This window comes from Dendropsophus ebraccatus, chromosome 11 (assembly GCF_027789765.1).
Source record: "Dendropsophus ebraccatus isolate aDenEbr1 chromosome 11, aDenEbr1.pat, whole genome shotgun sequence".
NCBI classification, from domain to species: Eukaryota; Metazoa; Chordata; class Amphibia; order Anura; family Hylidae; genus Dendropsophus; species Dendropsophus ebraccatus.
The window spans coordinates 90,243,614-90,257,262 of record NC_091464.1 but is presented as its reverse complement, the minus strand read 5'-3'; the positions used below and the strand labels follow the sequence as shown (position 1 = coordinate 90,257,262).

Here is a 13,649-nt window from a genome sequence, read left to right as displayed (position 1 = left end):
GTAACATCTGAAGCGGGTGCAGATGCCAAACACTATACACACGAGCTATGACAGCTGTTTCACGCGCATGCGCGCTTCGTCATGCGCATGCGCGTGAAACAGCTGTCATAGCTCGTGTGTATAGTGTTTGGCCTCTGCACCCGCTTCAGATGTTACCTGCTGTATTTTAAAGCACACATGAAATAAAGTCTACGCATCTAAACGGTGAGTGCCCCCGCATCTTTCTTCTCCGCTAATATAGATTTGTTAAAGCACCGTCTATTTTCTAAAGGGGAGCACCCCGTGGGCGAGACATTCCACCCTAAGCTTCAAGACGTGTCAGTCTGATAACCCACCTGTGTCCAGTGAGTAGTGCCGGTACTATATGCCTACTAGAAGGTTTTTCCCCTGATATCTATTACATTGTCCCCCAGTCTGTGGGGAAACTCCGGCTGTCAGGGCATGATGGGAATTGTAGTTCTGCGAGCGCTGGATGGTTACAGGCTGGAGAACACTGCACTATTATCAGCTGTGGATTTGTAGATTATTATCCACAGTGTAAATCTGCTGTAATATCCTGTCTATTCACGCTGAAGTTTTATCTGCAGATCTGGCAGTCGGAGACGATATGTTAAGACGCCTATTATCTACTACCTGAAGGGTTACTTATCACGCCGTCACATGACTCCTGTCCCGGCAGCTGATTGGACATACATAATCCTTGTCTTCCATACATATAGATAAGAATCACATAAGAGGGAAAGTCGTGTCCTAGAGAAGCTTTCCTGTCTTTCTATAGACAGCGCCTGGATTACTGGGGCGCCTCTGGGTCAGAACCCCCTCACCTGACCAGTATAACGGACGACAGAACGGATCGCTCGGCTGTCCATGCAGAATGGAAACCGTGGTACATATGGGATTTTTACATCATCTTGGTTGGTATACGGCCTACTATTCAAGTCTATGAATTCTGAATCCTGCAGCAAGGAGAGAGAAGTGCACAGCTGAGTGCTTCTCCTGGTCAGGGTCTGGGTGTGGAGACCCCACCAACTGCTAGAATGAGTGGGGGGAAGTGCTGAGCTATGTGCTTCTCTCCCTATCTCACTGCAGGAAACTGATTCTATAATAAGACTATGAAGCCGAATGCTGCAGCAAGGAGAGAGATGGAGAGAGAAGCGCCCTGCTGAGTGCTTCTCCTGGTCAATCCTTGTGTACAAAGAGTACCATGTCGCTGCAGAAGACTGACTCTTCAGTAAGTCAATGAAGCAACAAGAAGACAGAATGCATAGCTGCGGGCTTCTCCCGGACGGGGTCTGGAGATCCCACCATTTGCTAGAAAGAGTGTGGGGAGAGGCACTGTCTCAGCTATGTGTTTCTCTCCTCATCTTAATGCCGGAGACTTAGGCCTATGAAGCCTGAATCCTGCAATAAGGAGAGAGAAGCACATAGCTGAGTGCTTCTCCCAGCCTGTTCTAGTGACAAGTGGAATCCTGTCATTTCTTGCACAACACTCTCTGATTTTGCAAAAAAAAAGGTAAAAGTAAAGGTCATTTTTTGCGCAAAGGAGCGTCTGCTCAAACGTCTGCACCAATTTTACACACATCCTAGATTTAGGGTACAAACACACACACCGTATACGCATCAGATACGCAGCAGATTTGATGGGGCCGATTTGATGCTGTTTTCAGTTGTTTAGATATAATCTGCTGCGTATCTGCTGCGTATCTGCTGCGTATCACAGCAGAAAATACGCTGCGTATACGGTGTGTGTGTTTGTACCCTTAAAGGGGTAAATTTTATTAAGGGCCTTCAGGGTGTGTGGCGATAAAGCATATGGGAGGGGGGACATGTTTATTGGGGGAAAAATGATGCCTTTTATATATCTTTACTGTGTACTGTTTAATTGATTTTAATACATTTATTTATCTAGTCCCCCTGATTCCTGATGTAATACTATACCCAGTATACCACAGCATTATCAGAGTGGATATGACACAAAGAAAAAAGCACAGGGAGAAGAGATGGATGAGAAGGTGAGACCTATGTGCCCCTATCACCCCTCACCACAGGGGTCCCACACCTCCTGATGTTGATAACTGGATTACAGGAGTGGGGGAGCACACTGATGGACGGCCCTGCTGGCTCTACCACTAGAACGGGTGGCTCCCAATAGGGGCCCGTGCCAGAAAACAATAAGCAAAACTAATTGTGGTATCCACAAAAGATGAGCTCAAAAATGTCCAATATTAAAGAAACAGGAAGTGTATTGTATCAGACCCCTAAGAACGACGTATTTCAGGGTCTGTACCCCCTTCATCAGATCCAGTGCCTAACAAACATAGGTGGCGTGCAGGTTAGACCTTGCCATGATCACTATTAACTGCAACACTTAAAGAGGTTGTCCAGGCAAAACTTACCTGTCCTCTATCTACAGGTTAGAGGACAAGTAAGAGATTGTGAGGGGGGCGACCTCCATACCCCCCACTGATCTCTGTATCCGCCACTGCCTCCATTCACTTTCTATGAAGCCGCCAGAAAGAGCCGAGTACAGCACTCTTTCCGTTGGCTTCATAGGAATGAATACCTACAGCTAGCTACCTACCTACCGGCAGCTGCATCCATAACAAAGGAGTCGGGGGCCCCATACTGAGTTGGGTACAGAGATCAGTCCAACCTCCGTAACCCCCACAATCTCACCATAGAGCAAGCTCGCTACCTTCTAGAGGAGAGAGACTATTTTTTCCAAGTACCTATAAGATCTCTCATGTTTTTCAGTGCTATTCACAAGGAGGTTTAAGGGGTTCTCCAGAGCGGAAAAATGTTTTTAAATCAGCTGGTGTCAGAAAATTATATAGATTTGTAATTTAATTCTATGCAAAAATCTCCAGTCTTCCAGTACTTATCAGCTGTTGTATGTCCTGCAGGAAGTGGTGTATTCTCTCCAGTCTAACACAGTGCTCTCTGCTGCCACCTCTGTCCATGTCAGGAACTGTCCAGAGCAGCAGCAAATCCCCATAGAAAGCCTCTCCTGCTCTGGACAGTTCCTGACATGGACAGAGGTGGCAGCAGAGAGCACTGTGTCAGACTGGAGAGAATACACCACTTCCTGCAGGACATTCAGCAGCTGAAAAGTACTGGAAGACTGGAGATTTTTAAATAGAAGTAAATTACAAATCTGTATAACTTTCTGACACCAATTGATCTGAAAGAAAAGCATTTTCGCCAGAGTACCCCTATCAAGGGGTTCAAATAGATAAGGAAACCGTGGCTGCTATCTTCCACAAAGAGCGCCACCACTGAGGTTGTGTGCGGTACTGCAGCATGAATGGAGGCCTCATATCACTACACTGATGGAAACATTGGAAATATCTTGGCCATCCCTCAATGAGTGCTGATGTGCAGGTAGTATTAGGTTGTATCTAGAAGCATCAAGTCGTAGCTAGTAGTATCAGGCACAGTCCTGTCTTACTGGGTTACATACGTGCCCATCTTACATCTGCTTTCACCTTCAGGTCTAGAGAAAGTCAACGCTGGGACAAGGCGGGCAGGATGAGCAGAGATCATAGGGGGAGCAGAGTGCGCCACCATCCTGGGGCTATGTTCACACTACGTGAGCTACGTAATAATCACGGCTGTTGCTGATTTGCAACAATGGCCGTGATTACTACGTAGCGCTGCCTTCTATGGAACTCCGTCCGGGATCCCTAGCGGCGCCGCAAGAAACTGACATGTCCGTTTTCTGCAGCTGCTATTCATTGAATAACGGCCGCAGAGAAGCTGTCAGTGCACATTATGGAGCGTGCGGGAATTCGGATGCGGGTGCACACTGATGCGCCCACATCCGAATTCAGCGGCAGTGAAGATCATCAGTCTGGTACTGCAGTACCGGCCAGAACGATCCGTTCCGTGTGTTATGGTCCAAATCCCATTGTCATTGTCTTTGGGTGGGGAACCTTTAGCCCTCCACCACAATTCCCATCATGCCTGGAGAGCCAAAGCTTCTCCATTCCTGTCAATAGAGGGGGCGCTCTGTTCAGTATCCTAATCTCTTCATCAGAATGAGGAGCGGCTAACAAGAGTGTCCATTGCTCTGGAGGACCCCCTCCTGTCCTGCAATACACACACAGCCACACAGATTGTGTAATGCTTCATCTTTCCTGCGGAGGTGCTGTAGGAATTCTTACTCCCCGGTTACCCCACAGATCTTATTAGCAGGAAGCTTTGATGATAAGAGTACCCCTCTGAGAAAATGGGATTATCCAAATCGGAGAACCCGTCTTAAGTCAGAGATGACGGGCACCATTGGCACCCCACAAGGAAGGCTGCAGTAGAAGGTCACAGTGAGGCCATCAGATGGGAATGGAAGACGCTCCAAGATGCCAATTGGTACCTAAGGTGGTAAGGTATAAAATATATATATATATATATATATATATATATATATATATATATATATATATATATACTGCCCTGTAATACAGTAAGTTCTGTTCTCTTCTTATACACAACACACACTTGGCACACACAGCAGGTATTCATAACGCCACACTGTGCCCAGATGCCACCATATGGTGCACATCTCCCCAGGAGAGCTGATCATGGACTACCTCCTGTCCTTACTGACAATAGGATGACATATGATCTATATGTAGCTAAGACTCTTTAAAGCATGAACCCTTTAACCCTTTAAACTCCAGGAACAAAGCACCATGGGATCCCAGCAGGCACGTCTGAAGTAATACGTAGAACAAGCCTTCACGGGTGAATAGTGCACTGCGCACGCTACACCCACACATCCATGTAGGTAGAGCCCTTACCTGTCCGCTTCGCACACACCTGCCTCGCCGCTCGCTCCAGCACAGTGACCTGCAGCGCTCACATTCATCCACTGTAACCTGACAGCTCACTGGATGAGCCGGTCCTGATGACAGCTCAGGTGCTCACTCACCTGGAACAGACCATTGTGTTCCCGGGGAGGGGGGAAATGCTTTGTGTAAACAAATTAGGACAAGCAAGGACAATCCTGTGGTGAGGAGAGGCTAATCCGTCAGGGTGCCAGGGAGGTGGTAGAGATATGACGAACATGGGGAGCGCACCATATCCGTCACTCCTCACCCCAAAACACCTGGATTATCCTAACTGAGAACAGGCAAGAAAAGTCACTGAATGGTTCACTCAGCGTCACAATCACTAAGAGCGAAGAGAGAGCGAAGATCCCAACATTCTGTAATACGGATAATGACACACTGAATAGGGGGTACAGGATAGTGACACTTGGGGTACAGGATAGTGACACTTGGGGTACAGGATAATGACACTTGGGGTACAGGATAATGACACTTGGGGTACAGGATAGTGACACTTGGGGTACAGGATAATGACACTTGGGGTACAGGATAGTGACACTTGGGGTACAGGATAATGACACTTGGGGTACAGGATAGTGACACATGGGGTACAGGATAGTGACACTTGGGGTACAGGATAGTGACACATGGGGTACAGGATAGTGACACGCTTACACTTGGGGTACAGGATAGTGACACTTGGGGTACAGGATAGTGACACATGGGGTACAGGATAGTGACACGCTTACACTTGGGGTACAGGATAGGGACACTTGGGGTATAGGATAGTGACACTTGGGGTACATGGTGATGACACTTGGGGTACAGGATAATGACACTTGGGGTACAGGATAATGACACTTGGGGTACAGGATAGTGACACTTGGGGTACAGGATAATGACACTTGGGGTACAGGATAGTGACACTTGGGGTACAGGATAGTGACACATGGGGTACAGGATAGTGACACTTGGGGTACAGGATAGTGACACATGGGGTACAGGATAGTGACACGCTTACACTTGGGGTACATGGTGATGACACTTGGGGTACAGGATAGTGACACATGGGGTACAGGATAGTGACACGCTTACACTTGGGGTACAGGATAGGGACACTTGGGGTATAGGATAGTGACACTTGGGGTACATGGTGATGACACTTGGGGTACAGGATAATGACACTTGGGGTACAGGATAATGACACTTGGGGTACAGGATAGTGACACTTGGGGTACAGGATAATGACACTTGGGGTACAGGATAGTGACACTTGGGGTACAGGATAGTGACACATGGGGTACAGGATAGTGACACTTGGGGTACAGGATAGTGACACATGGGGTACAGAATAGTGACACGCTTACACTTGGGGTACAGGATAGTGACACTTGGGGTACAGGATAGTGACACATGGGGTACAGGATAGTGACACGCTTACACTTGGGGTACAGGATAGGGACACTTGGGGTATAGGATAGTGACACTTGGGGTACAGGGTGATGACACTTGGGGTACAGGATAATGACACTTGGGGTACAGGATAATGACACTTGGGGTACAGGATAGTGACACTTGGGGTACAGGATAATGACACTTGGGGTACAGGATAGTGACACTTGGGGTACAGGATAGTGACACATGGACACTTTGGGTACAGGATAGTGACACTTGGGGTACAGGACAGTGACACTTGGGGTACAGGATAGTTACACACTGACATCTGGGGTACAGGATAATAACACTTGGGGTACAGGATAATGACACTTGGGGTACAGGATAATAACACTTGGGGTACAGGATAGTGACACACGGACACTTGGAGTACAGGATAGTGACACGCGGACACTTGGGGTACAGGATAGTGACACGCGGACACTTGGAGTACAGGATAGTGACACGCGGACACTTGGGGTACAGGATAGTGACACACGGACACTTGGGGTACAGGATAGTGACACGCGGACACTTGGGGTACAGGATAGTGACACGCGGACACTCCTGGCCCTGCCATCTGAGACACCCGCCTCCATTATTAATCAGGTAAGGTGATCTGGGACACCTGGATGCATATAAATTCTTTTATTACAGCTTCAGAGTTGGTGAATTTCCCTGCACGCTGCTGCTCTATATTACCCAGTAAAATGCTGTATGCCCTATGGAAACCCACCAGGCCCATTACTCCAATATGCCGTAGATTCACCACCACTGGTTTTTGTTACTGTTCTGCGTCTTTACTGTAATTCCCATATCACTGATAGCAGCCAGTCTGGAGAAGCAGAGCTGTAGTATAAAGCATGTAGAGGGATGAAGCATGGCTCTGAGGAGTCTGCACCTGACTAGAAGCCACGGACACACACACGTCCAGCCTCCAGAGTACACTACTCATCCACCAATACAATGCAGAGGACGGCCCAGTACAGTGCACACAGCAAACACAACTCTGCTACAGCAAAGGCTCCACACATATAATAAGAGTGATATGAGCACTAATAACCCTGATGACTCCGCTATGGCATCACCTACAATCATCTGTATGTACCATGTAAGTCACTGTTTCTTACTGCTGCATGCTGGGAGTTATAGTTCTGCAATAACCAGGGAGCCGCAGTGGACCAAACACCAGGACTGAGAAGCTGTATGAGACCATGGGGACCTCCACTGATAATGAGCAGAGGTGTATTACACCTGCAGCCCCCAGAACTGATAGAAAGCTGTCTCCCTTTGTAGTATTTGCAGTAACAGCACCTCCCATTGGACATGTCTGGCACTGCAGCTCAAGTTAATGTCACAGGCCATGATCAAGAGAAGCACAGTGTCTGTCAGAGCCCATCATAAAGGGCGGCACAACGACTGTCACAGCCCATGATAAAGGGCGGCACAACGTCTGTCACAGCCCATGATAAAGGGCGGCACAACGACTGTCACAGCCCATGATAAAGGGCGGCACAACGTCTGTCACAGTCCATGATAAAGGGCGGCACAATGTCTGTCACAGCCCATGCAGAAGAGAAGCACAGTGTCTGTCACATGCCACGAAGAAGAGCGGCACAACGTCTGTCACAGCCCATGATGAAGAGCGGCACAATGTCTGTCACAGCCCATGATGAAGAGCGGCACAATGTCTGTCACAGCCCATGATAAAGGGCGGCACAACGTCTGTCACAGCCCATGATAAAGGGCGGCACAACGTCTGTCACAGCCCATGATAAAGGCCGGCACAACGTCTGTCACAGCCCATGATAAAGGCCGGCACAACGTCTATCACAGCCCATGATAAAGGGCGGCACAGTGTCTGTCACAGGCCACGAAGAAGAGCGGCACAATGTCACATGTGGTAAGCTGTGTCTGTATACATCATGGGCACATGTGGTCCGCTGTGCTGTGTCTGTATACATGGTGGGCACATGTGGTCCGCTGTGCTGTGTCTGTATACATGGTGGGCACATGTGGTCCGCTGTGCTGTGTCTGTATACATGGTGGGCACCTGTGGTCCGCTGTGCTGTGTCTGTATACATGGTGGGCACATGTGGTACGCTGCGCTGTGTCTGTATACATGGTGGGCACATGTGGTACGCTGTGCTGTGTCTGTATACATGGTGGGTACATGTGGTCCGCTGCGCTGTGTCTGTATACATGGTGGGCACATGTGGTACGCTGTGCTGTGTCTGTATACATGGTGGGTACATGTGGTCCGCTGTGTCTGTATACATGGTGGGTACATGTGGTCCGCTGCGCTGCGTCTGTGTACATGGTGGGCACATGTGGTAAGCTGTGTCTGTATACATGGTGGGCACCTGTGGTCCGCTGTGCTGTGTCTGTATACATGGTGGGCACATGTGATCTGCTGTGCTGTGTCTGTATACATGGTGGGCACATGTGGTCCGCTGTGCTGTATCTGTATACATGGTGGGCACATGTGATCTGCTGTGCTGTGTCTGTATACATGGTGGGCACATGTGGTCCGCTGTGCTGTGTCTGTATACATGGTGGGCACATGTGGTCCGCTGTGCTGTGTCTGTATACATGGTGGGCACATGTGGTCCGCTGCGCTGTGTCTGTATACATGGTGGGCACATGTGGTCCGCTGTGCTGTGTCTGTATACATGGTGGGCACATGTGGTCCGCTGTGCTGTGTCTGTATACATGGTGGGCACATGTGGTCCACTATGCTATGTCTGTATACAGTACATGGTGGGTACATGTGGTCCGCTGCGCTGTGTCTGTATACATGGTGGGCACATGTGGTCTGCTGTGCTGTGTCTGTATACATGGTGGGTACATGTGGTCCGCTGCGCTGTGTCTGTATACATGGTGGGCACATTTTGTACGCTGCACTGTGTCTGTATACATGGTGGGCACATGTGGTACGCTGCGCTGTGTCTGTATACATGGTGGGTACATGTGGTCCGCTGTGTCTGTATACATGGTGGGCACATGTGGTCCGCTGTGTCTGTATACATGGTAGGCACATGTGGTCCGCTGTGCTGTGTCTGTATACATGGTGGGCACATGTGGTCCGCTGCGCTGTGTCTGTATACATGGTGGGTACATGTGGTCCGCTGTGTCTGTATACATGGTGGGCACATGTGGTACGCTGCGCTGTGTCTGTATACATGATGGGCACATGTGGTCCGCTGTGCTGTGTCTGTATACATGGTGGGTACATGTGGTCCGCTGCGCTGCGCTGCGTCTGTGTACATGGTGGGCACATGTGGTAAGCTGTGTCTGTATACATGATGGGCACATGTGGTCCACTGTGCTGTGTCTGTATACAGTACATGGTGGGTACATGTGGTCCGCTGCGCTGTGTCTGTATACATGGTGGGCACATGTGGTACGCTGCGCTGTGTCTGTATACATGGTGGGCACATGTGGTCCGCTGTGCTGTGTTTGTATACATGGTGGGCACATGTGGTCCGTTGGTCCGCTGCGCTGTGTCTGTATACATGGTGGGTACATGTGGTCCGCTGTGTCTGCATACATGGTGGGCACATGTGGTCCGCTGTGTCTGTATACATGGTAGGTACATGTGGTCCGCTGTGCTGTGTCTGTATACATGGTGGGCACATGTGGTCCGCTGTGCTGTGTCTGTATACATGGTAGGTACATGTGGTCCGCTGTGCTGTGTCTGTATACATGGTGGGCACATGTGGTCCGCTGCGCTGTGTCTGTATACATGGTGGGTACATGTGGTCCGCTGTGTCTGTATACATGGTGGGCACATGTGGTCCGCTGTGTCTGTATACATGGTAGGCACATGTGGTCCGCTGTGCTGTGTCTGTATACATGGTGGGCACATGTGGTCCGCTGTGCTGTGTCTGTATACATGGTAGGCACATGTGGTCCGCTGTGTCTGTATACATGGTGGGCACATGTGCTCCGCTGTGCTGTGTCTGTATACATGGTGGGCACATGTGGTCCGCTGTGCTGTGTCTGTATACATAGTGGGCACATGTGGTCCGCTGCGCTGTGTTTGTATACATGGTGGGTACATGTGGTCCGCTGTGCTGTGTCTGTATACATGGTAGGTACATGTGGTCCGCTGTGCTGTGTCTGTATACATGGTGGGCACATGTGGTCCGCTGCGCTGTGTCTGTATACATGGTGGGCACATGTGGTCCGCTGTGCTGTGTCTGTATACATAGTGGGCACATGTGGTCCGCTGCGCTGTGTTTGTATACATGGTGGGTACATGTGGTCCGCTGTGCTGTGTCTGTATACATGTCTTTTTACCTTACATTTCCCTTCTATGGGCTCAGCCCCCCGCCCCCTCCCCAGGTGTAGAGTGGACCCCACAATAATACGCCTGGAATTCTACATTTATTAGCGGGGGCACTGCAGGGTGAGGCGGCTACTATTCAAGAGCGAGGGGCACCACAGGGCAGGGCATCAACCAGTCAGGAGCCGGGGCACCACAGGGGGAGGAATCTACCAGTCAGGAGCCGGGGCACCACAGGGGGAGGAATCTACCAGTCAGGAGCCGGGGCACCACGGGGGGAGGAATCTACCAGTCAGGAGGGGGGGCACCACAAGGTGAGGAGTCTACCAGTCAGGAGCGGAGGCACCACAAGGTGAGGAGTCTACCAGTCAGGAGTGGGGGCACCACAAGGTGAGGAGTCTACCAGTCAGGAGCGGAGGCACCACAAGGTGAGGAGTCTACCAGTCAGGAGCGGAGGCACCACAGGGTGAGGAGTCTACCAGTCAGGAGCGGAGACACCACAAGGTGAGGAGTCTACTAGTCAGGAGGGGGGGCACCACAAGGTGAGGAGTCTACCAGTCAGGAGGGGGGGGCACCACAAGGTGAGGAGTCTACCAGTCAGGAAGGGGGGCACCACAAGGTGAGGAGTCTACTAGTCAGGAGCGGAGGCACCACAGGGTGGAGTCTACTAGTCAGGAGGGGGGGCACCACAGGGTGAGGAGTCTACCAGTCAGGAAGGGGGGCACCACAAGGTGAGGAGTCTACCAGTCAGGAGGGGGGGCACCACAGGGTGAGGAGTCTACCAGTCAGGAAGGGGGGCACCACAAGATGAGGAGTCTACCAGTCAGGAGGGGGGGCACCACAAGATGAGGAGTCTACCAGTCAGGAGGGGGGGCACCACAGGGTGAGGAGTCTACCAGACAGGAGGGGGGGCACCACAAGGTGAGGAGTCTACCAGTCAGGAAGGGGGGCACCACAAGGTGAGGAGTCTACCAGTCAGGAGGGGGGGCACCACAAGGTGAGGAGTCTACCAGTCAGGAGCGGGGGCACCACAAGGTGAGGAGTCTACCAGTCAGGAGGGGGGGCACCACAGGGTGAGAAGTCTACCAGTTTAGAGCATTGGGGCACCACAGGATGAGGCGTCTACCAGTCAGGGGGGGGGGGGGCACCACAGGGTGAGAAGTCTACCAGTTTGGAGGGGGGGGGGGGGGGGGGGGCGCCACAGGTTGAGGCGTCTACCAGTCAGGAGGGGGGGGCACCACAGGGTGAGGAGTCTACCAGTCAGGAGCGGGGGGGCACCACAGGATGAGGAGTCTACCAGTCAGGAGGGGGGGGCACCACAGGGTGAGGAGTCTACCAGACAGGAGCGGGGGGGCACCACAGGGTGAGGAGTCTACCAGTCAGGAGGGGGGGCACCACAGGGTGAGGAGTCTACTAAACAGGAGGGGGGGCACCACAGGGTGAGGAGTCTACCAGTCAGGAGGGGGGGCACCACAGGGTGAGGAGTCTACCAGTCAGGAGGGGTCAGGAGCCATTATTACAAACCATGTGATGGTTCTGACGTCTGCATCAGCATCACGGCACCATTTCTATCCCAAAGTAAGCGGTAACAAATATAAGATGTATGCAGCGGCACCACCACCAAAATATGCCACAAATACTGAAGCGTTATTACATAAATATATATATATGTATGTATATACACATCTTATACAGCATCTCCTGTGTGAATATCATTTACACCTAATTGGCGAACAAAATCCCCACAATCCCCATTCTGATCCTGATGGAGCTAAATAGACATTCTCTGCCTGTGTATTGGATCTCACAGCAGACACAATATGCCAAATTACATTAGAAACACTGACTGATGGCAGATTATACACTCCGAGGGTCTGAAGATAGATAGATAGATAGATAGATAGATAGATAGATAGATAGATAGATAGATAGATAGATAGATAGATAGGAGATAGATAGATAGATAGATAGATAGATAGATAGATAGATAGATAGATAGATAGATAGATAGATAGGAGATAGATAGATAGATAGATAGATAGATAGGAGATAGATAGGAGATAGATAGATAGATAGATAGATAGATAGATAGATAGATAGATAGATAATTGATAGATAATATATAATAGATAGATAACAGATAGGAGATAGTAGACCCGGTTACCCAGAAGCTCCAGTCTGTCGTCCATCCTCCCGGTGTAGCTCTGTCCGGTCCGGAGCTGGCGGACTCCTCTGATGACATTTTGCTGGCGTCCTCCGGTTCCTCCTCATGTGAGACCTAAACATAATAGAGATTGTACCTCACAATAATAATTACATACAATGTGCTGCACCTACAGTGCTGAGGTCTCTAATATGTGACACTACAACTCCCAGCATGCTCCGGCAGTCCCGGGGTGTCTCCTCACCTCTATAGCCGGGCTCTGCTCCTCTCTCTGCTCCGGCATTGTGTCCTCTGCACTTTCCTCCATTCCCCGGGATGCTGAGGATGCTGGTTGCTAGGTGACATGACTCCGCGGTGGCTTCTTCCCAGGCAGCGGTCACTATAGCAACCGGCGGACGATTAGACTTCCTGGAAGCTTACATATTCAAGACGGACAGTAAACGAATAGTATTGTGAGTATCACCCCCTGGTGGCACCAGAAGGCAGCGACTATCTGAAGCTCCGAAACAGCTGAGGTATTATGAGGTTCTGCAGCAGCTGAGGTGTATGATGATGTTCTGCAGCAGCTGAGGTGTATGATGATGTTCTGCAGCAGCTGAGGTGTAGAGTGATGTTCTGCATAAGCTGGGGTTTATGATGAGGTTCTGCAGCAGCCGCGGTGTGTAGTATGAGGTTCTGTAGCAGCTGAGGTGTAGTATGAGGTTCTGCAGCAGCTGAGGTGTATGATGAGGTTCTGCAGCAGCCGCGGTGTGTAGTATGAGGTTCCACAGCAGCTGAGGTGTAGTATGAGGTTCTGCAGCAGCTGGGGTGTATGATGAGGTTCTGCAGCAGCCGCGGTGTGTAGTATGAGGTTCTGCAGCAGCTGAGGTGTAGTATTAGGTTCTGCAGCAGCTGAGGTGTATGATGAGGTTCTGCAGCAGCTGAGGTGTAGTATGAG

At 50.4% G+C, this 13,649-nt stretch overlaps 1 protein-coding gene across 3 annotated transcripts in view; it reads right to left on the bottom strand.

Annotated features, from left to right (window-relative positions):
* Positions 1-13,069, bottom strand: part of GRAMD1C (GRAM domain containing 1C) — a 105,804-nt gene extending 92,735 nt beyond the window's left edge. For 2 of the 3 annotated variants that reach the window (XM_069945381.1, XM_069945383.1), the window contains exons 1-2: positions 12,957-13,069; positions 12,713-12,826 (exon numbers count right to left, since the gene is read on the bottom strand). In XM_069945381.1, the coding sequence (XP_069801482.1) occupies positions 12,713-12,826; positions 12,957-13,019 (177 nt within the window). In that variant the 5' untranslated portion in view covers positions 13,020-13,069. Of the gene's footprint in view, positions 1-4,796; positions 4,881-12,712; positions 12,827-12,956 lie in introns of those variants that run through there. The other variant, XM_069945384.1, reaches the window with a different exon arrangement.
* Between the last annotated feature and the right edge of the window lie 580 nt (positions 13,070-13,649).